Genomic DNA, 22,984 nt, shown 5'->3' with positions numbered 1-22,984 from the left:
GCCATCGCGAAGCAAGCAGACATCGATGTACGCTTGGAACTTCTAAAACCAGCACTATCAGCCTAATACCGTTGGCTTCGCTCGCTACATCAACCTTGTTTAAGGCTCTCCGAGAAACAGAAATTAGCGTATCGTGCTTCCCGTGGCACAATAAGGACCAGCAACGATCTCACCAACGAGCCCTAGATTTGTCGCATACTCCGGGAGATTTTGTCATTCCAATGCTCGTTACGTCCAGGCAAGGCGCTACGGAGCAAAGTTCTTGGTCTATCAGCAAGTTCGGAACACCTTATTTAGCGTCGGCAGACAGTCTACGTATGTCGAACTTTGACCCTGTGACGCAGTCGGACTGGCAGAGCCAGTATTCGTTCCTTCCGCCAGGCGACAACAGTCTCTTCTCGCAGTCATACGAACACGTCTCAAGCTCGACAGGCAATGCGAATTCCCAAGCTCAAACGCGATCCGTGGTTGGCCCAGGCAGTCCTCTAAAGGTCGAACCGCCCAAGCGGGTTATTTCGCCATTAGGACACAGAGCCGATCCTCTAGGTCTGCGGCAACCGAAGCGGCCATCCCCAGTTGTTGAGCAGGTAGGAAATCACAGCGAGTTGTACACTCAAAAGGCTTCTGAGACGGCACACGGAGGATCCCATATGTCGACAGAAACACCTAATATTTCGCTCGGCTCCCATCCACTAAGCTCGGTCCCTTCAGCCGCGCACGAACCAAACTCATCCACAGCACAGTCAGTGAATGAAGCTCAGTCGACGATCAAAGATGAAGATGACAATGTGTTGGATGATGAAGAAATGATAGATGGCGATGTGGAAGAAGAGCCTCAGGCGCAAGCACAGCCGCAAACAGCAGCGGAGAGAACAGCACAACGCCGGAAGATGAAGCGGTTCAGGTAATCCAGACTGCAACTCGCAAGGCATGGAACCAGATACTGACATGCGCAGGCTCACCCACCAGCAGACACGATTCTTAATGAGCGAGTTTGCTAAACAGCCCCATCCTGATGCCGCGCATAGAGAACGACTTTCTCGAGAAATACCCGGCTTGAGCCCTCGTCAGGTACAAGTCTGGTTCCAGAATCGGTAAGTTTCTCGATACAGAGCCAATAGCTCGGTCCGTGGGTTAACCAATTGCCAGGCGAGCAAAAATCAAGCGCTTGACAGCGGACGAAAGGGACCGTGTCATGAAAATGAGGGCGGTTCCCGACGACTTCGACAATGTCCAGGCACTTCATGCCCCTTACGGAGCGGTTCACGGTCTCGGGACACCCTTGACCTCGCCCGTTGATTTTGCTGCCTCGTCTTATGCAGACCACATGATGAGACCGCTTATGGTGGACGTGCGGCGATCTGATACCGATGACCATCTCTCATCGACCGGTATGAGCCCAGCGTTCGGAAGTATAGGCTTCAATCCCTCGAACTCGCTCAACAACCCAGACACTCTTTCACCAATGTCGCCCCCTTCTACCGATAGATACGGATACAGTAACCATCTCTCGGCGTCGTTGAGTGCTGGAGCACGGTCGTTAAATCCATTTGCACGACAACCTGGACTCGACGCGAGCGTACATATGCATAATCATCATTCACAACACCAAATACGCACATTACAACCTCTTCAACTTCGAGAGACCACGAATAGGTCTCGCGCCGAAACACTTCAGTCTCCACTACGAACTAGTATGTCATGGAAAGGCGAGTCCCTTGATTATACAACCTATCACGGTAGCAACACTTCACCCCCAATGAACAGCAGGCCGCAAAGCCTGTACCACCAGGATCATATGAACAGTACCTCCACATCTAACTTGGGAAGCTATGATCCAACTCACTATGCGGGTAAGCTGTCATTCGATTGAGCCTTACTCTTCTCATATCTAATGGCTGATCAGCTTCACATAGGATCGACCGCCCAGTCGCCTACTCACTTGAGTTATCCCAACTATCAGTCATCTAGTCTTCAAAACAACTCTCGCAGAACTTCGCGCTTGAGTGCTTCCTCGGCCTCCCTGCCTTTTGGTCTCGATCTACGAACGCAATTTCGCTCGGCTGTAGGAGCCAACAGCTTACAGTCAACAGCACATTCGCCAACTTCTACCCGTGCATCGTCTACTGCTCAGCTAGGCAGTGGCGGCGCCTCTTCAAGCTACTCTGCGTCGAGCTTTCCTTCCGCACCCCTCTCCGCGCCCGCCGATTACTCCCTTTCCCGAACATCACCTTACAGGCCACCACCATCGGCAGGGACCACAGACTATGCCATCCCGCAGATGAGCGCCCCAATTGCCCTTCCCAACGACTTCTCGCAAGCGTTTCAGGCCAGCAGCATGTCTAATGGTGGAGGAAGTTCGAGGGATACGCAGTCATTGAGAGATAATTTTGGTGCGAGTGTCTTGGGGCTAGGTCACGGTCATGGTCATAACAATCCGGCAAGCCACCGCACCACCGATGACTATTCTGTGAATGACCCCCTGGGCATGAAGCGGAAGCGGAGATATTCGGGAACGGCGCCTACTGGCGCTGGTGCACAGGGAATCGGGGCATATGGGGCGGCGGTTTGAATATTTACGACATGCAGACACTTTTCCTTTCTTCTTCCGAATCGACGTGGACGACCATATATACTTTAGAATCGGGTCAGTCTTTATGGGTCACTGCTGAGGTTTTGTTGTTTTTGACCAGAGAGTCGGGTGGCAATGTGCTTTTGAGTAGTGCGTGGAACATGTTGACGATTGGTTTGTTGTAATCGTGGCATTTGATATTCACGGTAACTGAAAAGACACTTCGGCTTGTTTGTCCCATGTCTCGCTGGCATCATTATCTATATACCAGGGCGGATTTTTGGATGTTTTCACGAATCAGTTCCCTTGTTTTGTTCTTTTAAGATTGTCTTTTGGATTCTCTCCACCATTTTTCGCAATATGTATGAGCTTGGTGTTGAGTGGCCCTCGCGGGGTGGCAAGGTTTACGACTACCGTGGATTTCTCGAGAGGGTACTTTTCTCAAGAGCTATCCTTTGAGGTGATCCATATGGAGGAGTCAGTAGCATCTTGGGCGGTTGAGGGTGGTGGTAGCAGCAGGGTTCAAAACTCGGCGTAAGTGTATTCAATGGCTTGTGCCTTACAGGTACTGTGCTAGTTTCAACCCACAAAGCACTGCACTGGTTTCCACGCAAGCCTAAATTTCAGTGTTTAACTTCCACTAGGGCCCTTGACTGCTTTTTTTACTAGTATCAAGAATGTTTGTAGTCACCCATGGCCGGGACAAAACGAAGTGACGGGGTTTACCGGCATTCAGGGGTCGCTCATTAATGCGACGATTGTCTTCTTTTCCTTGATCTACTTCGGCACCCTACACAAGCCAAAACATGAACGAACGAATATACAGGCAACGCTCGTTGAAACCAATGAGCTAGACTGAACAGCTCAAAGGATTGTATGTTTTTCCGTCTTGGTCAATGTCGCTGGCCGGAGCCAAGTGGACATTGAGAATCTGATCATCTCCACTTCTTTCCCTCTTTTTCTTTCTCTTTTTTGGACAAACACACTGCGATATTCGCTCTGCCGGCGTTCTCCTCCGTTTTATTTTTTTCTTTCCTTTGGCATTGTAAGGAAATGTAACAACGTCCGGGGTAGCAGCGCGAAACTTCTCAAACAAAGTCAAGAACCCAATCTGGCTTCCTCGATATACGGTTATGGCTCGCCGATGTAACCTCTTTGTTTCGTTTCGTTTGGCCTCCATATCATGCAAGGGCTATGCATGCCAGGTACGAACGGCTTTGTGAGGGGTGATGGTACTCTGCTTTTTTTTTTTTTTTTTTTTGGTAGTGGAGTCGGATGCTTCCTTCCGTTCAACCTACGGCAGACTTCGAGGATGAGAGCTCATGTTCACGACGGGCCATCGGACCAACGGTGTGTGTGTTTGGATAGCGAGTGATATGTTGGGGGGGGGGGGGGGGGGTTGAGAGGAGCAGGAACAGACATCCAGAGGCAGTGCGGGCAGATGACAAACCGTCCCATTTGACGATGGCTTGTCTGCCATGATTTCATTCCATTGCCGTACCTTGGGTAACCTGATGACCTGATCTTCTACCAATTTTTTTTTTTCTTTTCTTTTGTGTGTCACTTTGGTTCGAGCAGGGTAGGCTTGGAGTTCTTCATGGCCTTCCAGAAGAGGGAGGGTCCTCTGTTTGAAGCGATGTTAAACAATGGCAAGAGTTGTAACGCTACAGAAGTCTCTGACGGGTGTGCTCTGATAGCTCTCTCCGTCTGCTTCGGGGTCTTCAAGACTTCAAGACCTCAGTTTTACAGCGTTTTCCCTGATAAAAAGCCGAAGGCTATACTATATCCAGTAACGCTTTGACTCTTTTGTGCCAGCCTAACAAACAAACCAGGGCAGGATTGTACACGCCGTATCCTCTCAGCTCAAACAAGCATTGCACTAGCAAGGGCAGGAGTTGGACTGGGGAAATATGCGTTGGATCTGACGTGCCTGAGAGTTTGCTAGAGGTCAAGGGTCTGGGGGGTGTGTGATGGAAACCCGGGAGGAGGGAGGGAAGAAGAATGGAAGGGTCACAAATGTCACACGACGATTGGGAGTTGGGGTACATAGCTGTTCGGGTGGCATGGGTTCTTGCTTCATCCCTTACAACAAGCGCAAACCTGGTCTTGGGCTTGATGTAGTCGCCATGCCGCGAGGAAGAAAAAGAAACAGTAAGCGGGACATTCCACGGACTCTGGAAAGCTTCCATTCCGGAAAACAGCATGCCAGCATGCCTGGCGATACCACTCTCTCTTGTGCCATCTGTTCGCAGCTGATTGTGATTGAATCTCTCGTGTCGTGATTCTTCCAGTGCTCTTATGGATAGATGCCTGCGGAAGATGCGGAATGCATGCCTAAATCTGGTGCCAGAATTTCCAAACGACTTCATGTTGCTGTATCGTCATTGCTTTCCAGAGAGCCTGGCATGTAGACGACGATTAAACACCCATTGGCGGGTTGCGGCAGCCCCGATCGGAGTTTTATGATCATTTGTATGAGCACAGCGGAATGAAACATCAGAGCCATTACATTACTCATCAGTGATAGGTTACTCTGCAAAAGAAGGTTTTGCGGAGTATGTCACTGCAGCACCGACGACTTGTTGCAACCACAGGCTGCTGGCTCACTCCATCGGTGCGGGACAGACAAGGTTGTATGTCTCCTAGGTCAATATGATTATGTTCGGCTCTTCATCATAGCTGCTGGTCCTTGACTGAGGCTACGGGCTTGTAGTTCATGTCGTTTTATTGAGAATCCGGGGAAGGTGGCAAATCTCCTGGTCTTCTCAGATTTTGGACGGGTTAACCGATACCGCAAATGCGACGTGGGCGGTTGGACCCGAAGTCAGGTTGATGAGGCAGTGGGCCACCGTGACCAGTTTTGGTCTACTTTTTGTCGTTCCCTCCGAAGAATCGGGAGAGCCACTGTCCAGCTCTGATTCTGATTGTCGGACGGGCCACTGTTGAGCAGGGCCCATTTCTTCAGCTTTGTGAGTTGTCGAGATACACAGAAACGGCTATCCTCATGTGCGTACTGGCTCGCTGAGAAAGCAAAGGCGTCTCTGCAAGCCCGTTGGCTTGATTCGTGTAACCAGGACGGGGCTGGTCCATGGATGTGGTGTCCTGTAGGTGACAAACTGCAGAAAACATGGCATGGGCATGGCATTTGTGTGGCCTATCTTGCATCTCACTGTGGGCTTTGCAAGCACCAAAGGGTATGCCGTGTCACCGCTCGGAATGAAGTTTGGCAAGACGAAAAAGATGGGGCCGAAGTGAAGGGGTCACTCGCTGGTATCCGGCAGAGAAGGGAGTGGTGAGAATCGATTGGTCCAGAATGGCGCTGTAGTCAACCAGATTGTCCCCACGGGAGGACTTGTTACACTGCTACACCGTTTCCTCATCCAAACTCGACGACGCTCAGCCATGTCTAACAGGAAGGGTAACATGGCGAGAAGTACTGTGGACGACCGACATAAAGGATGGGTCCAGGTTGCACAACATGGCAGGGCCAGCTCCAAGAGCAATCCGGGCCCAGGAGCGGAACGAGGAGCATGCCAAACCGAAGCCTGAGACGGCACATGAGCGTAGTGGGTAGCCGTACCCAGCGCATGCTGCCGCTGCCACTCCAAGGACAGCGGTGCGATTATCGTTCAGGGGTAGAGGCTGATGAGGCTTCCGAGGTGGCGGGCCAGGTGTGCAACAACCGAAGAGTCTGGAGTCTGCTGTATGTCTCGTACCGTATGGGCATATGAATGAGGATCCGGACCGTACGAAAGCTAGCTATCGCCTATCGCTACTTGAAGAGACGCGGCCGCTGAGTGAGGAGCTGAAGACGGCATGGCTTGACGGCAACGGTTGCCGACGAGCTCGGAGGGTTGTTGGGTTCATGAGGGCCAGTGGAATGCGGCCGGTGCTGGCTGCCGTCGGGCTCTGGCGCGGAGATCATGTCCGAAGTCCATGAACGCATTCCCACCCTACTGCGGCAGTGGTAGACATGGCTGCCGTGTGGCTACTGTGGCATGCTCATGCGAGAAAGGCCGTGTGCGCAGCGGCCATGTCGGCGTGCTGCGCTGGTCCGATCGATCGAAACAGCCGGGGCAGCATGACTACTACGTGAGCCCCGGTGTGGCTGGAATGAACGAGACGAGGTGAATTTGCCGTCGATGTCCGCTGTTGAACGTAGGTAGTGTCCATGAAGAGGATTATGCCGACTAGCTCAAAGAGGAAGGCGATAGGAACGAATGGGTGGAAAGCCAAGATGACAGTGGACGAACTGCTCAATGCAAACACACGGCACCGAAATTGACGACGGGAGCCGAGTGTGATGATGTTGGGAAGGAAGCCGGGAACCAGTCAACGGTTCGACTGGACGACAGTCGATGGAAGACAGGAGGAAAGAGGATCACTGCAAAACCGAGCTGTCGCTGCCCTCAAGTTGCTCAAGATGGCGCTTGTCATGTCACTTCAGGTAGTCATTGCCCTTTGTTGTTGGCCGTCGTTGACATTTGTCACGGTTGCACTTCCTTCAACCCTGACGGCCCGGGGCCGATCGTACGGAAAGAGCCCGAGACGACCACAGTCATTATATGCGCACAGACCATATCTTTCTACTATGTGCCTGGCCCCACTTGTCCATTTGACGGGATGCGACCCACATGGACTCTCCAGCCGAGGGCAGGCACGCATTTGGCAGGACGCAATGCCGTACGTAACCTGACCGGCATGGCATCTCGCTGTGAACGATTCAGTTCTTCCATCATCCACTGCATCACGGTCTCACTGCTAAGCAACAGTGGCATCTCCAACGATACTGACCTGAATCCGGACGTCAATTCTCTGACCACGTCACGTCAACGGCAATCAGACGACAAACAGCCCGAATCAGTGGACGGCCTCGCTCTCGCTACCCGAGTACCTGGCTTGGCGAAAACCACCTACCGGTTATAGTTGAGGCAGGTCGAGGTATACATATGATGGATAATATGGGATCCAAAGTCCTCATGGTTCAACCTTGGGTCGGGTCCTGTGCTTGTCTCCGCAGTGCCTGCCCCCCGCTATGCAAGTGCAACGTCGCCGGGTGACGGCGGTTCGGCATCACAGACACTTCCAGGCTCAGCTCCTCGCTCATTACCATAATCTCGGACTGTTCTCCCCCCCCCCCCCCCCCCTTTCGATAACCTGTACTGGGTTTCGTTCGGGTGCATTATCTATGGGCCGAACTGGTGTTGCGCCATCCGAGTTGCCCAGATTGGCGGGACCATCATACAAGAACAAGATGATGTCGACCTCTCTCGCTCTCTCTCATCTCGTATCTGACACTTTCAACCTACCCATGTCGGCCATTACCAAAGCCCACATCCAGCGTTTCTGTGACCATCGCATGACCAAAAGGAGTGCACATATGGGTCTGATCAATGTACTCTACCTTCCGGCTAAATTACCGTGCCTGGCTGAGCGTAACGGGCTGTCACAGAGGCGAATCCAGAGCTCTTTGGACATCTGCTACACCGTTGACAGATTAACCTATCTCTCATGTTGGAGGAACCCAAGAATTTGATCATGTTCACCTTCTAAGCCGTTGGAATCAGCAGACGCCAGGGCTGGATGCCTGACGCTGCAGGGCATTTGGCGTGACCTCCAAGTTCTGGCCCTGACCAACATGTACGGATGGGCCACGGATTCGGTCCAGGCTCCATGGTGTGGGCGTCCACAGTCGTTACCACTAGTCGGGATAATATTGCTGGACGAGAGAGGTCTGAAATGTCTAGACATGTCAACGCCTGGTGTTTATAATTGCGTTGGGGGCTTCAATGTGTAGTGGATGGAGATGTCCTCTAAATGCTCCAAAGCAAGGGCAGTCAACCAGATCTGATTTTGAGCGCCAACCAACCGCTCTCTCTCTCTCTCTCTCTCTCTCTCTCTCTACCAGCCGCTGCGGCGTTTGGAAAGGCACGGGACAGGGACCAACATCCCGGCTTCCGGTGATTCCATAGCGATAAGCAACAGTTTGTCTCTAACGCCACAACCCGGCTTCTCCGTAGTTCAACACAACCAAGCAATGGCCTATTCTATGTTGATCGCCCGAGTGTCGGTCACTCTTCGTGATCAGCCGGGCCGTTAGTTCTGAAAACGTCCGAATGTGCATGAAGCGGCTGGCTGACCAGTAAATCCACAAGAAGACGACGCTAGAGAGCAAGTGTATTGCTTCTCGCTAGGGCCGTGGTATTCGTTGTCGTTGGTACCGATGCTGTTGAGTAGAGGTTACACTAATCACAGTAAGTCACTCCATACGGCTGCCCAGGTAAGTCGAGAGCGGCGTCCGGCAAGCAGAAGCCGACGGTACCTGGACGAAGTATGGATCTCGCGACCATGGGCAGCCATGAAGGGGACTGATACGGAGGGAGAAGGGGTAGGTAGGTGCCTTCATGCTCGAGTTTATAGAAAGTCCCTGACAACCAACACTCATCCGACGCAAGTAACGTGGGTTTTTGAGATAGCTAACGAACTTTTGTACCAGGACAGTTGAATGCCAATTTCAGAGGAGTACGACACGGGTGCTTGCTTCTTTAGCAACGCTTAAGCTAGGGAGAGTTATGAGCCCATATCCACAGGCTAATAATAACCCTTCTATCTAGATATAGTGTATCCGATACCCGACCTCTCCGACTGGAAAATGGCATCCTTTGCGCAAAATTTTTTTGGTTCCCTCTTGAACTGGCCTTTCGGTCAGATCCCGTGGCTCTGGGAGCATCAGAATGGATTAACAAACACAAAGCCAATCCTGTCGCGATCCAGTGGTTGGCCTTCGTTCTTTACTTTCTACACGAGCCGCGACTCCCACACACCGCTGGAGTCCCTTCGTTAGCGATCTCGCCATGTCAAGCCGTCTGTACACCAGACTCGTGATGAACAAGAAGCACAATCATAAATGGAATTAGACTGAAAGTAAGTAGCTTGCCAATGGTTTTCGAGAGCGCTATCATTTTGGGAGTTGCATGATTGAGTTGATAGTAATAATGTCAGCTAAGATTGTGTTTATATTGTTCGATGACATGAGACTTCTTGTGCGTTTTGATGAATCCAGAGCAAGGTATGGGTACAAAGCACCCACTCCATCCTCGATGTTTCATGATCTCGCTCTTGAGGAAGCCCTCCGAGAATTCATTCTTTGTAGGGCGAGAAGAGAAGAGGGACTCTAAACAAACTGTCACGAATTACACAAGATGACTGAATCACACCAGAGTGCATCCGCCATCTCGGCACGACCACCCACCCGATTGACAGTCCTCCAACGACACTATGAATTCCCCATACGGAAAGAATGGGTTACTATCCATAGCTCTGTAAGATGGGGAGCAGAGGGCAAGAGTTAACCAAGGTCATATGCGCAAAGGAGAGAAAGAGGAAGGAACAACTGAAGAAAACAGCCAAGTTGGGGGGGACGTGGAAAGAGCCAAGGGGTATGAAGCAAGAACGCTGCGAGAGCAAGGAGACAGGGAAAGGAAAAACAAAAAAGAGATAGAAGAAGAAGAAGAAGAAGAAGAAGAAGAAGAAGAAGAAAAAAGAAAGCCTTGATTGGAGGTTTGTTCAAAGACACCTTGCCTTTTCACTCAAGTTGCTTTCCCTCAGAAAGTACGGAAGGGAAAACAATAGCCGGCCGTTGAAGCACATAGTATTGGTGAGCCCTTCGGCAGGGTGTCCGTGGACACTCGGGTGAGGGATGTGTGGAACACGTTTTTTTTTTTTTTCTCTTTTTTCTCGGAAACTACAACGGATACGCAAAATCAACGAGCTACTGAAGCTGAGGCGACAAGCTCCCATCTGCCTTCAATATCGGGATGAATGAAGTGGATCAAGTGTGAGCACACGTGCCACCATCAGCTACAAGAAGGCAAGCATGCCGATTCCAGTTGCTTGACTAGCTCTGTTCGCGTCGTCAAAGCCTGGAATTTTGTCCGGAGGCATCGCGGCCTTTGAAAACGCAAAGCAAGTGGACATATAGACGAGTGGTTCGAAGCTACCATGCCTAGCATCGTGAAGAAAAGAAAACTTGACAAATACCGTACCCAAAGAAGAGTTGTTTTATGTGATGAGTTTGACTAGTCATTACTATTTAGATATATATACATGCGGTCCAACGTATATGTACACGGCGATCTCTATTGATCACCTTTCTTCATGTCTCTTCTTTCCTGGAATCACCGCCTTTTACACCTCCATATCTTTCAAGGAGAATCCGATTACCTATTACCCAAATACTTTCCATCTAATCATCTCTCTGCTATTCCACTGCCTCCTGGCCTGATGATGCCCTCTCCTATGCACCTGCCCCTGACTCTGCCGCTGCTGAATGTCATCGACCGTCGTGCTACCCCTGGGCAACGAGCCCTTACCATTTTTAACTGACAATCCCAACTCCGCCGTCTCCTCAGCGCTCACCTCACCGGCCACCTTCTTAGACTTTTTCCTTTCCCCTCCGCCCCCGAAGAGAGAACACCACCGCCCTCACCACCCCCACTACTCTCCTCACCCATGTCCCCTTCCTCCGTCCTCTCCTCCTCCTCCTCCTCAACACCACCATAACTGCCCCCGACACTCTCCATAGTAAACGGACTAGCCGTCGGCCCATCCAAGACCGCCAACTCCTCCTTACTCAACCACCTCGGCAACAACACCGCCCTAACCGGAATCAGCGCAAAGATAAACACTGGGAACCCCACCGCGGCAACAGTCTGGGTGATAGCAAACGTCGCTCCAAACGCTATGAGCTCGATAATCACAAACAGCCAAACCCGGCTTCTTCGCAGGGCTTTATTGTTAAGCGGATGGTTGGGGTTGGTCAGCCGACTGTCTTTGCAGAGGAAGATAAGCTTCTGGGTGATTCCGTTCCCCGCCAAGGCTTGGTAGCCCATGATAAAGAAGAGGCCTGCTAGCACGCCTTGCGGGATTAGATGTAAAACGACGAGGAGGGGACCAGTCATGGTTCCCAAGGTGAGCAGACCTTGGGCAAGGTTGGAGACGCGTTGTTCGACTACGGAGATGGGTTTAAATTGATATGACTCCGAAGGATGGCCCTTGGATTCAGTGGAGTCGACGTCCGTGTCATCGTTTGTGACGACTTTGGTGACGCACAAAGAGGCAGTGTGGAAGGGTGCTTGCGGAATGAGGCCGTTGGGAAAGGGGATGCCGAGTAGGCCGGAGACGCCGGTGGTCAGGCCGAGGAGAAAGAGATCCCAGTGGAAGCCGGCGGGCTTGCGGAGGGGGAATTCAGTGCCTTGGGCAATGAGGGAGGAGACTGTGTTAGTTTGTGGTGTTAGCATAGATTATTAAGTGGTTGAGGGGAGAAAGACATCTACCCACCATTATGATCAAACCAAAAGAGAATAGTCAACAGCAAAGCAAACGGGATAGCCAAGAAAACATGTCCCACGGGGATATCCCAAAAGTGAATAAACCACCCTCTGATCCAGCCATCTTCATGCGGCGTCGGGAAGAACGCCTTGCTAACCTCCAAGTGCTCCAAATGGATATGCTCCAGCTTTCCAAAGTGGACAAACCCCGTGAAGAACACCACTGTCAACGGCGTCCCATAGTCCTTCAAAAAGACGCGAACGGTATGATTGAACAGACTGCTACCGCCCAGTTCACCACAGATGTACGCGATAGCAAAGACGCAAAGCGCCACAACAACCGATAGATAAAACGGCGCTGCGTCTCCTAGCCGCTGCAGCACCTGAACCCCCTTTTGCAGGTAGATAAACGCCACATAAAATCCAAAAATATCGCACGGAAACCTCGTGACGTAGCGCAGCCAGTTGCACGAGTTGGTGACAGCCAAAATCCAGTGAAATACCAAGGACCAGAGACCGATCCAGCACATAAAGGCCATGTAGTTGGTCCCCGTCGGCTCCATGATGTCGTAAACGGTGTAGTTGAAAACCGTAATCGGCCCCGTGACACCTACTATGACGAGCGGTTGACAAGCCAAGACACTGAATACCACGGCGCCCAAAACACTGGCAAGCAACACCTCATTGACTCCGTACATCCGGTCCGTCTTGGTGAACATGTCCAGCGAGAAAGCGAGGGCGGGGAGAATGTTGGCAAAGTACATGTATACCGTGGCGGGAACCACGCGGTAGTTCCAGGCGTCGGTCCAGTCGGAGAGATAGTAAGGGGCGCGACGACGGAGATCGTTGACCATGCCCCGGAAGAGATGGATTTTGTACCATTTTGCGGTACGGGGGGTTCTGTGGTGGCGGTTTTCGGCTTCGCGGTCGGCTCCGGTAGTGGTGTGGTTGATGTGGAGTCCTCCGGCTCCGGCTCCGGCTCCGGCTCCGGTCCCGGGGTCCCGGTGTGTTGTGGATGCCATTGGATTTCCGTGATCGTCAAACTTTTTTTTCCAAAGAGGCTTATATCTCAGCGGTCGCTCAACTTGCGGAACTGAGTGGCTGGTGAAAGCTACGCGTCAGAAGGATCTTCTGCGCCGTCGCCGCTCCGTGGTCTTCCTGGGCTGCGGCCCAGCGAAGTAGAACCTTTATACTTGTCGTGGTACCTGGTCCTCGGCAAGATCTTGATAGTCCAAGCAAGACTCGTCTGTTATTTGAATCGTCGCCGTCGCCGTGATGGATGATCGCGCTGCGTGCATGAGTGTGCAGTGTTCAAGACAAAGCTTTTGTGATGTAGTCACCATTCAACTTGGATTCTTGAAGGCAAGAACACCTCTAGGGAAAAAGAACGGCGGGAACAAGAGATCAATGCAATAATTGAAACCCCCATCCCGTTCCTAGGTACTCACTTACTTTTCTTCACAGTCCAGGTTTTCGCAATTCAGTTGACGGTCAATTCTTGGCTTTCATCTCTTCCCCGACCCCCCCCCCGGGTCCTTCCTTTGGCGGCGAGAAAACAGTGGGTCCCTCCAGCCAATCGGTGACGACGCCCGCTGATGTGCTGCTACCAATCTCCCCTACAGTACACTAGATTCAGGACAGCCGGCAGTTGCTTACCATTAAATTGTCAGATATATTATACTTGTTAGAACTTTTTCTTTTTCTTGCAGAAAAGGTTGGAACGAAAATTCTCGAGATCCATTCTGTATGCAATTATGTACAAGGCCCATAATAGCCACTCACTCCAAACAATGCCCGCCTCAGTCCCTACCTATTCCTCCCGTCTATTTCAATAATGATACAACGAGGCTCGCTATAGTATGTACTGGTGCGCTTGCTTGTCAACCAACTCTCGTGTAAATGTGAAAAGGTAACATGTACATTCCTCCGCTTTCTTTCTTTTCGTCCTCCCAAGTCCCAGCCTCGATTCGATATTAGTGCAAGAGTAGAGTAGTACAGTTACAGACCTAATGAGCCAGGTATAAAGTGTCATCACATACACGTCGGGGATCATGACCTCTTTCTCTTTCACTCTTTCATCCTTAATCTTTTCTCATCCTCTTCTTGAACAACAAATAAATAAAAAAATGCGTGCAAGAAACGCCCCCCCATTCTCCTTGGTAAACATAACATTTGGTGGTACAGAACAAATCAACATCAACAACATTGAGTTGGGGGATAATGGCTAAAACAACAACAACAACTTCCCTACTCCTTCTCCTTCTTTACACCCCTCGCACGTCTCATCTACCACCGCCATTCTGTTACTTCATCCCCTCATTCCCATCACCTTTGCTCCTTGCTCTCACCCTCCTTGTTGCCCGTAGCGTCAGCTTTCTCTTCCCTCATAGCCGGCTGCGGCCCCCGCTCCTCGGGAGTATCGGTGTTCTCGGTAGGGAATGGTGGTGGGGCGCTCTTGCGCTCGCCGTGGAAGTACTTGGAGAACTCCTCCTTGTCGGGCCACTGGCGGGGGCCGAGGAGGCGGACGAGGTCGTCACGCGACAGGACCTCCTTCTTGAGGAGCTCCTCGGCCACCATGCCAACCTCCTTCTTCTTGGCCGTCAAGAGGTCCTTGCACTGCTTGTAGGCCTCGTCGACGATGCGTCTCACCTCGCTATCGATGGCCTGCGCCGTCGACTCGGCAAACGGTTTCTGGAACCGCTCCGCGCTGTCGTCAAAGTGCAGCATGCCCACCTTTTCGGACATGCCCCACTCCGTCACCATAGCGCGCGCCATGCGAGTGACCTTCTTGAAGTCGTCGCTGGCACCCGTTGTCACGACGGGGAAGTGAAGCTCCTCGGACACGCGGCCACCAAGAGTCATGGCCATGCGGTCCATCAGCTGCTTGGTGTTCATGAGGTAGGCGTCACCAGATGGCAGGTACTGAGCGTAGCCGAGTGCGCCCTGGCCACGGGGAATGATGGAGACCTTGAGAAGAGGATCGGCCCACTGGAAGAACCAGCCGCAAATGGCATGGCCGGCCTCGTGGTAGGCAACTGTCCTCTTCTCCTCGGGGCTGAGAACCAGGGACTTGCGCTCCAGACCGCCAATGACACGCTCGATAGCCTGCTCGAAGTGGATCATCTCGACCGTCTCCGCATTCGCTCTGGCAGCTATGCACGTTATTAGCACATCATATCAAGCGGGGATACGACAGTCAAGGTCATAAAACTTACCGACAAGAGCAGCCTCGTTGACGACGTTGGCGATGTCAGCACCAGCGAAGCCAGGAGTCAAGGCAGCGAGACGGCCAGTGAGGAACTCGATATCCTCCTTGGTCACAATTTTGGCCAGATGGACCTTGAAGATGTCCTGACGACCCTTCATCGTAGGCCTATCAATGTTGATGTGTCTATCGAAGCGACCGGGACGCATAAGAGCCTTGTCCAGGATGTCGGGTCGGTTGGTGCCGGCAAGGACGACTACCTGCTCAGTTGTATTAAATCCATCCATCTCTGTAAGAATCTGGTTGAGGGTAGCCTCGCGCTCGTCGTTTCCTCCACCCCTGAAGCCGCCGTCGGAACGAGACCGACCAATGGCATCGATTTCATCGATGAAGATGATGCAGGGAGCGTTCTTCCGCGCCGTGGCAAAGAGATCACGGACCCGGGACGCACCGACACCGACAAACATCTCCACGAATTCGGAACCGCTGACACTGAAGAAGGGAACCTGCGATTCACCGGCAGTCGCCTTGGCAAGCAGAGTCTTACCGGTACCGGGAGGACCAGACAGGATAGCACCACGAGGGATCTTGGCACCGAGCTTCTGGAAGCGCTCGGGCTCCTTGAGGAACTGGACAAACTCCATAATCTCGACCTTGGCCTCATCCATACCCGCGACATCAGAGAACTTGACCTTGACCGCAGTATCGTGGTTGAACATCTTGGCCTTGCTCTTGCCGATGCCGAACATGCCACCGGGGCCGCCAGCGCCGCCAGGACCTCTCCTGGAGATGTAGGCAAGCAGACCAACAAGCACCAGGGTAGGGCCAAAGGCAAGGATGATGTTGCCCCAGCTGAATTCGTTGGCATAGCTGACAGGTATCCTCTCGGCTGGCGGAATCCCAAGCTCAGCCTGGGCCTCGTCTAACCTCCTCTCGAAAGCATCGATAGAGCCAATGGTGAAGTAGTAGTGGAAGCCGGGAGCAGCGGCGGGCGAGTCGGGATACATTTGCCTGACAGCCTCCTTGTTGAGATCCACAATAACACGATCCTTAACGACCGTGAGCTTCTCGACCAGGCCCTTTTCCAAAAAGTTCTTGCGCAGTTCCTGCCAGGTGATCTCGCGAGAGTCGTTGCCGGGGAACAGCACCTTGTAGGTCCAGAACAGAACAGCGGTACCAATAACATAGTTCATGAGGCCGCCGTCAAAGCCCTGGGGAGGCTCTTGACCACCTTGGCCCTGAGCACCAGGCCTCTTGGGCCCTTGCTGGCCTTGCTGCTCGCCACGTTGCTTCCCTTGTTGGCCGTCGGGCTGCTGTTGGCCGGCTTCCTTGCCTTCGCTTTGCTTATTCTGCTCCTCCGACGTCTGCGCTTTCCTGTCCGAATCTGACATGTTCGAAGTGAAAGTGTTGTCATTGAAGCCACTGGCGATAGACTTTGCGTTTGGGTTCTTCTTCATGTATTCAACCTCATATTCACCGAGATCCTTGGCCAGCATAACCAGAGACTTCATGCACCTGAGCTGCTCAAAGATGGTGATGTTGCCACTGATCCACTTTTTCAGAAGCTCTCGCGTCTCCTTTGGGCAGCCGTAGTGCTTGATGCCTTGGAGGATAACATCCTGGCCCTCAATCTTGATTCCCGTCTTCAGTGCGGCCTTTTTGATGAAGGCATCGAAATCCTTGAGATCCTGCTTCTCCATGCGCACCCATCCTGGGGGCAGGGGGCGTTTGGGCTCGAAGTCTTCCTCGTCCTCCTCGGGCTTGGGCGACTTGTTGTCGTCATCTTTCTTGGATTCGGGCTTCTCGGTCGATTGTGTCGAGTAGAGCCGGGAGGCAGGTAGCTGGCGAGCGGACGAGAGGGAGGCCCGGGGGAGGCGGGACGCACGGTATGCGGGCCGGGTGGTAGTCCGGAGGGCCTGCCTGGCGCAAAGCGCAAGCTGCTGGGACGATTGACGGAATCTGACCGCCATGGCTGGAGAGACGGTTAGATATGGGAGAAGAGCTGGAGGTGTGCTCTTCGGCTCGGAGGAGGGGTAGGTCAAGGGTGGTGGTGTTGCGCGATGCGCGGATGGGATTCCAACTGAAGCTGGAGGTTAGTGCGGGCACAGCCCAATCGAAGAAAACAGGGATCCAGCACTACAAGTAAAAGATGGATGTGCAGCTGGTCGTCTCCTACTGTAGCTGCCATGCACTTTTGGCGACGTAAATTGGGTTGGTGAGCGCCCAGGAAGTCGCGGGAGCTTGGTGGTGTGGTGAGCTTGCAATGGGACGGGACGTTGAAGGTTGCGACTGCAGGTAGTCGAAGGTGGCGGTAGGGTAGGTAGGCAGGCACGTAACGGATGATGTACTGCCCCTGCGATCATGTAGTGTACCTTGGATGTAGTGTAGTGGCGGCGGTAGAGCTAGGAGGTAGGTAGGTACGGAGCCGGCGAGCTGGCCTGACTGGTGACTGACTGACTGACACTGCACGCAAAGCAGCTTCCACCTGGTCCGTCCGATATGGCCGACTGTTGGGGGGCGGCACTGGAGAAAATCAGGTCAAAGCCATTCCATTTGCACGCATCATGCGGCTAAGGACGGACCCCACCCGCCCGTAGGTTCCCTTACAGCGAGTGCTCCACTCCACACTCACTCGGGTCGGGGCTGCCTCTGACGTCCATCCGCGGACCCTGAGAACTTCGGCGCCCGACGTTTACACTCCCGTCGCTATGATCTTTACAGTTGCGTCACGTGTCAAGACAGCTTACCTGGGCTACCCCCAACAAGTCGCCAATTCTCCAGGATCCACAGCTATACATATCCAGCAGAGGCTGGATTCCCATAGTTTCTGGACGTCGAGAAAAGGAAGCCATGCATATGCTGAAATGTGTACCATACTGCGAGTACAAAATGCTTCTACTTCTTATATAAAAAAAAGAAGAAAAAAAACACGGAAAATAAAAATCAAAACAGCTTGGTGACATGTTGTGACCCTTCAGAATCAAAGTGTTAAATAGCAACAGAGATGAGAGTTTTCCCAGCATGAGTATGCATATGCATGCCCCCCTTATCAAAGACCGTAAATGTCCCTTCAAACCAAAGCACCTAGGTATACCCTTCCATCTCCATGGTAGCCCGCTTCCCAATGCAATACAATGCATAAAATGTGGTCGCATCTTTCATCCAGTCTTGCCTGTCCTCGTGAATTCCAGCCTTCTTTTGTCTGGCTTCAATGACCCTTCTTCATTAGACTCTCCACCTGATCTCACTAGTGGTTCCCATCACTTTGCTCGAGATGACCCTTTCACCATCACCGCTGATGTGATACATCGCTGCCAAAGTTGCCATTTTCGACACTAGGATATTCACCACCGCTCATCTCCGCCCAATTCCAGTCCAGTGTTACTGGTAAGCTGAACAAATCTTGCGGCAACATCGGCTGTTGGTAAATGGATCTTGGGTCGCCCGCAGACGGGTCCGCCAGCCCATCCATCACAAAGTCGGCAGGATTCATATTCGCAATGGCACCGAATCCAGTAAGATCAGCCCAATTGCCGTAGTCAATGCCTTCCATGCCGGTTGGGGCGTCAGTCCATCCGTTGGGCGTCATCCCCGGTGATGGACTCTGGCTGAATGGACTGTGGCCGCTCTGTGGGGTACGCGTGCTTTGCACACCTGGCGAAAGATGATCTTTCACTGATCCCGAGTTCGGCTGTGGTGTGGCTGTACTGCCTGCTGTCGGAGGCCGCGGCGTCATGGTTGCGTTCGGATTGAATGAAGAGGCGTGGTCCGCGGATGCTGTAGTGCTCGATGCTGCCTTTCTACTAGATGCTTGCTCCTGCATCTTACGCTTGCGTCGTGACGAATTCTCTTTCTCGGCCTTGTCAATGACAACCTTTGCGATGCGCTCGAATTCAGCGCAAATACCGAGCATGCGGTGCACACCGCCGGTTTCGGCCTCATGACCAAGCATGGACAGGAAGGTTACAACCACACTCATCAGTTTTGCGTCCGATCGCGCCCTAGGGTCCAAGGGATTTTGGAGGATGTTTCCGAATAGCGTCACCAAGGCGGAGACAGGGAAATACAGCACCATCCTGTAACAGCTATCAGTAAGTGTGTGGATGGTTCTTGATTCAGAGTTAAGACTTACCAGACGCATGAAAAATCGCCTTGAGGGATATACTTGAGCAGAGAAATTGAGGCTCTTGCGGCTGATGTACACAGTGCTGCTGAAGAGAAGATTCTGGGGTTCAGAGGCCTGGCATTGAGGCCTTGAATGGCAAAGTTCGACAGGCGACTAGTCCAGTAGCCGTGGTGAATAGACATACGATGAATCGTTGTCAAGCAGTTGTAGTAGGTAAAATGCAGCATGACGACGTGAAGAATCAGTGGTGTATGGGATGCCTTGATTTCATGCTCGGGTCGGAAGTCGATGGGAATGCTGTCTTTCCAGTCTTCGAGTTCCTGATCCAACTCTCCAATGGTGTTCAACAATTCACCATCCGACTGCTTCGTGGCCTTCGTTGCGTATAGTCTTTTATACACCTTGCTCTCAACGATGGAGATCTCAACCATCTTTCTGAAAAGATTCATCTTTCCTTTCCCATCAGCAAGGGGAATGTTACCGATGCCGTCGGCGGGATCTTCGTCAGGAAGGTCAACGTTCATGTCATCATCGTCTTGCGCGGGCGGCCGTCCAGATCGTAAGCAAAGGTCCTTATCCAACATATAAGCGATCCAGAACACCCGTTTCCGCTGTTCGATCTCGATTGGGTTCAGGTTGAAGCCGGTTCCGCGCTTATGGAGGCCGATAGTATGTGAAAGGCGAATTGCTGTGGCAATGAGAAGGAACGACGGCTGTGGGTTAGGAGTGCCCTGCATAAAGAGAGACATACCCAGAAGAGCCTGGACACTAAGTAGATCAGTATTGCGCATCGTCAGCTCCGAGAAGACTGCCATGGCATTCTTCATATAACCCCAAGCCTTATCATCCTCTTCCTGTGGAACCAAATTGCTCATCACCCGCAGACGGTAAGCGATAGCCAGCGCCACGTTCAAGCTTGCCCACCATCCGGATCCCTGATACGGATCAGAGGAATACTGTCTTTCGACCAGATGCATAAATGTTGGCTGATGGAACAGCGGAAACATGCAGTTGAAGTTCTCAAAATAGTCTTTGAGAAGCGACATGGCTTCCGGCTTGGGAGGTAGCTCTTTGAAAATTACGCGGCGGAACAGATCGCCAAAAATGTCGGGCTTCCATCTTGTCCATTTGTGGTCGTCAACCGAAACATCAGAGATCATCTGCTGGAATGAGCTGTCACCCATCTTCTCATTGACCCACTGGATGCCCTTGGGAGAAAAAATTGAGAAGCCGGAAGATGACCCTTTGACAAGTTAGCAGTGACACCATCAACCCAGGGCCTACATGACAAGGACATACCAATGTAACGAGTTTCGCCATTGTTGTTTGTGACGAGGGAGCACATCATTTCAGACAGGGCTGAAACCTCCTGCTCTGTTTCCTCCTTCTCGACTTTCTCGGGAGCTATCGAGGCCCGCTTCTCTCCCTCTTTATCTCTGGGCGCTTCAGGCAAAGGCGAGGCCAGCGAGCTGCGCGGCGTCGAATTATTTCCATCTTGTCCCGATGCTGCCTGAGAGGGTGAGGTAGGGTTGGAAGCGGCAGCCTGTGAAGTTTGTCTCGACTGTGCTGTCTTCTCCGCGAGCTTTCTTTCAAGCGTTCCGAGGTCGGTGGCTCCGTTATCATCGTCTCCGAGCAAACCTGTCGGGCTGGTAAGTATCGTGCCAAGCTGGAGGCGAGCTACGGGTAAATACCTGATAGTCTCAACAAATGTTCCATGCGGCCTAACCGATTCTCGAGACCTTCAATGTACTTGGCACTGCAAGACACTCAACGATGAGCCAATGTTCACGTGCCTGAGCATCTGCGGGAGGTGTGACATACCCCTTGGGAGGACTTCTCTTCTTTTCCACTTGGGTGAAGACGCAATCGGTCTTGTAGTTTATGCAGTGTGTGCAAGCTGGCAGCTTTCCATCACACTTGATCTTCTTCTTTCTGCACATATCGCAAGCCTAGGGAATTGGGAAGGAGCTCTGTTAGCGACGGTTCTTCGATGGACACCCCCCGGGTTTCTGATCTTGGCCAATGTCTAACCATGACTCACCCTTGCTATCCTCCTCCTCTTTGCCTCGCTTGTATCATCAAGCAGCCCATGCTCACCAAACATTTGTGCGACAGCTAGGTCATGTGGAAGTTGTTGGATGGGTATGCCATGCTCCGTGTAGCCCCCGAAGATCTGAGGCGGCTGGTTCAAAAGCGGTGGAGGTGCCATGGGCATCTGGAAACCGCCGTGGAGGTGATCCATGGTTGTGGTGGTGGTGGTGGTGGTGGCAAGAGACAGCCGTCGCCGTGTATATTACTTTGGAGCAACACAGTATATGTTGAAGAATCGGGATCGTCTGGTCGGCTATGAAGTCGGGGGTCGGTCAGATAAGTGGTTTTTGCCCTTCACTTATCGGCTGTGACGTTGGTGGTGTCGAAGGGAGTCGGATATTATGTATTAGGGAGAATGTGGAAAGCCGTTGACAAGCAGGGGAGATATGGCGGCGGGCGGGTACGTAGTAGTAAATAGGCCTTATGGGGACTGGAGTCGAGGCTCGAAAAAAAAGAAAATAGGCGCCCGGGGTACAGGGGCAGGAGAGCTATTACATAGCACGCAGGGGCAGCAGGTGGTTGTAGTAGCTGGAGCCGGGAGGCCTTTCACACACCCTCCTCACACCTCTCACACCCTTCCACCTCACACCGTACGGTGAGTGGTCTGTGGTATCTTGGGGGGTGGTCGTTCTCCTATCGGACGGTCCCGTCTCGGTCTGGTGAACGTGAAGGACAACGTGGGACTTGACTAGCCCGCTTCACACCACTATTGTCAGACTTGACGGTCGAATCAAGGGGCCGGAAAATAGACCGGATCGCTCGGAAATCTGGGGTCGTGTTTTGGCTATTCCCCGGCACTCACTCGATGTCTTTACTAGAGGTATGTATGTGGTTGTGCGCCGAGTCCAGTGAGATTTGAAGCGGAAGAATCCATCCGCAAGCGTCTTCCTTCTGCGGGCGCTGTTGACCAGTATACACGTAAAGCCGTTGAGGCTCCTTGTGGGCTAGGGTAGGCCGTGGTACATAGGCAATGGGTAGGTGATCCGTAAACGGTTTCCAACGGCGAAATGGAGCTGGAAATAGAAGCTCCAAGCTTGATAGGATTCTTGTCGGACGATTAGTGGCTCCAGTCGTCTGCTAGTGCGCTATAGCACAGAGCGTGGAAGTTGGGTGCTCGGCTGCCCCTGTTTGGCCGCGAGAGATTCGCTGTTCAAAGGGTCCAAGTGAGAGTGTGGTGGTAGGGCTGAAGGGGCTTGACAGCTTGAACCCCGACCAGGCAGACAAGATTGATACTACTCGCAGGTGGTGATGGGATGTCTGAAGAACAAAAGAAGATGCAGAGAAGTGGAAACTACTTGGAGGTATCAATTCCATGTCAACCGAGCATCAAAGTACGTGCACGAAAAAGGAAGGACCTGCGTCGGACACACGGGCGTTATTCACAGCGAGCGTGGACGCTGATAGGCTCGTCGTGTTAGTGTTTACAGCATCATGTGCGAGGGGAGGTGAACTGTACACTAATACGGTGGAGGTGACATCGATTCTTCGCTGATGAAGAGACTGCATGGCTACCTAGGTAAGTAACGTGAAGTGCAGTGAGCTCAGCTGCAACTTCTACTTCTTAGGGTAGTCAGTCCTTGGCATCACTCGACGTGCACTGTGTGGCCCAGACGGACGTACCCGTCATTCACGATTGCTATGTACTGCCTCCTACAGTGTAC

At 52.3% G+C, this 22,984-nt stretch overlaps 5 protein-coding genes across 5 annotated transcripts; 1 reads left to right on the top strand and 4 right to left on the bottom strand.

Moving 5' to 3' along the window:
- Nucleotides 1-650: 650 nt before the first annotated feature.
- On the top strand, nt 651-2,764 carry NEUTE1DRAFT_119686 (uncharacterized protein; the record flags this gene model as incomplete). Its single annotated transcript, XM_009849479.1, has 4 exons — nt 651-904; nt 1,029-1,094; nt 1,150-1,853; nt 1,917-2,764. The coding sequence occupies 4 exons, from the start codon at nt 651-653 to the stop codon at nt 2,570-2,572; spliced, it is 1,680 nt and encodes a 559-aa protein (XP_009847781.1).
- A 5,904-nt stretch (nt 2,765-8,668) lies between these two features.
- NEUTE1DRAFT_34726 (uncharacterized protein) lies at nt 8,669-8,932 on the bottom strand (the record flags this gene model as incomplete). Its single annotated transcript, XM_009848770.1, has 2 exons — nt 8,669-8,798; nt 8,895-8,932. 2 exons carry the CDS (start codon nt 8,930-8,932, stop codon nt 8,669-8,671), a joined length of 168 nt encoding a protein of 55 aa, XP_009847072.1.
- A 2,063-nt stretch (nt 8,933-10,995) lies between these two features.
- On the bottom strand, nt 10,996-12,923 carry NEUTE1DRAFT_57003 (uncharacterized protein; the record flags this gene model as incomplete). Its single annotated transcript, XM_009848965.1, has 2 exons — nt 10,996-11,846; nt 11,912-12,923. Coding segments are annotated over 2 exons (1,863 nt in total), but the record flags the coding sequence as incomplete, so codon positions are not given.
- Nucleotides 12,924-13,930: 1,007 nt separating this feature from the next.
- NEUTE1DRAFT_127377 (uncharacterized protein) lies at nt 13,931-17,134 on the bottom strand (the record flags this gene model as incomplete). The annotated part of the gene is made up of 2 exons (XM_009849478.1): nt 13,931-15,053; nt 15,117-17,134. 2 exons carry the CDS (start codon nt 17,074-17,076, stop codon nt 14,227-14,229), a joined length of 2,787 nt encoding a protein of 928 aa, XP_009847780.1.
- An 831-nt stretch (nt 17,135-17,965) lies between these two features.
- NEUTE1DRAFT_56998 (uncharacterized protein) lies at nt 17,966-21,540 on the bottom strand (the record flags this gene model as incomplete). Its single annotated transcript, XM_009848964.1, has 5 exons — nt 17,966-19,182; nt 19,239-20,475; nt 20,532-20,870; nt 20,959-21,181; nt 21,274-21,540. The coding sequence occupies 5 exons, from the start codon at nt 21,472-21,474 to the stop codon at nt 18,396-18,398; spliced, it is 2,787 nt and encodes a 928-aa protein (XP_009847266.1).
- Between the last annotated feature and the right edge of the window lie 1,444 nt (nt 21,541-22,984).

The sequence above is a fragment of the Neurospora tetrasperma genome, assembly GCF_000213175.1.
Source record: "Neurospora tetrasperma FGSC 2508 unplaced genomic scaffold NEUTE1scaffold_1, whole genome shotgun sequence".
NCBI classification, from domain to species: domain Eukaryota; kingdom Fungi; phylum Ascomycota; class Sordariomycetes; order Sordariales; family Sordariaceae; genus Neurospora; species Neurospora tetrasperma.
Note: the sequence above shows the minus strand (reverse complement) of the source record. Positions and strands in the feature narration are given on the sequence as shown.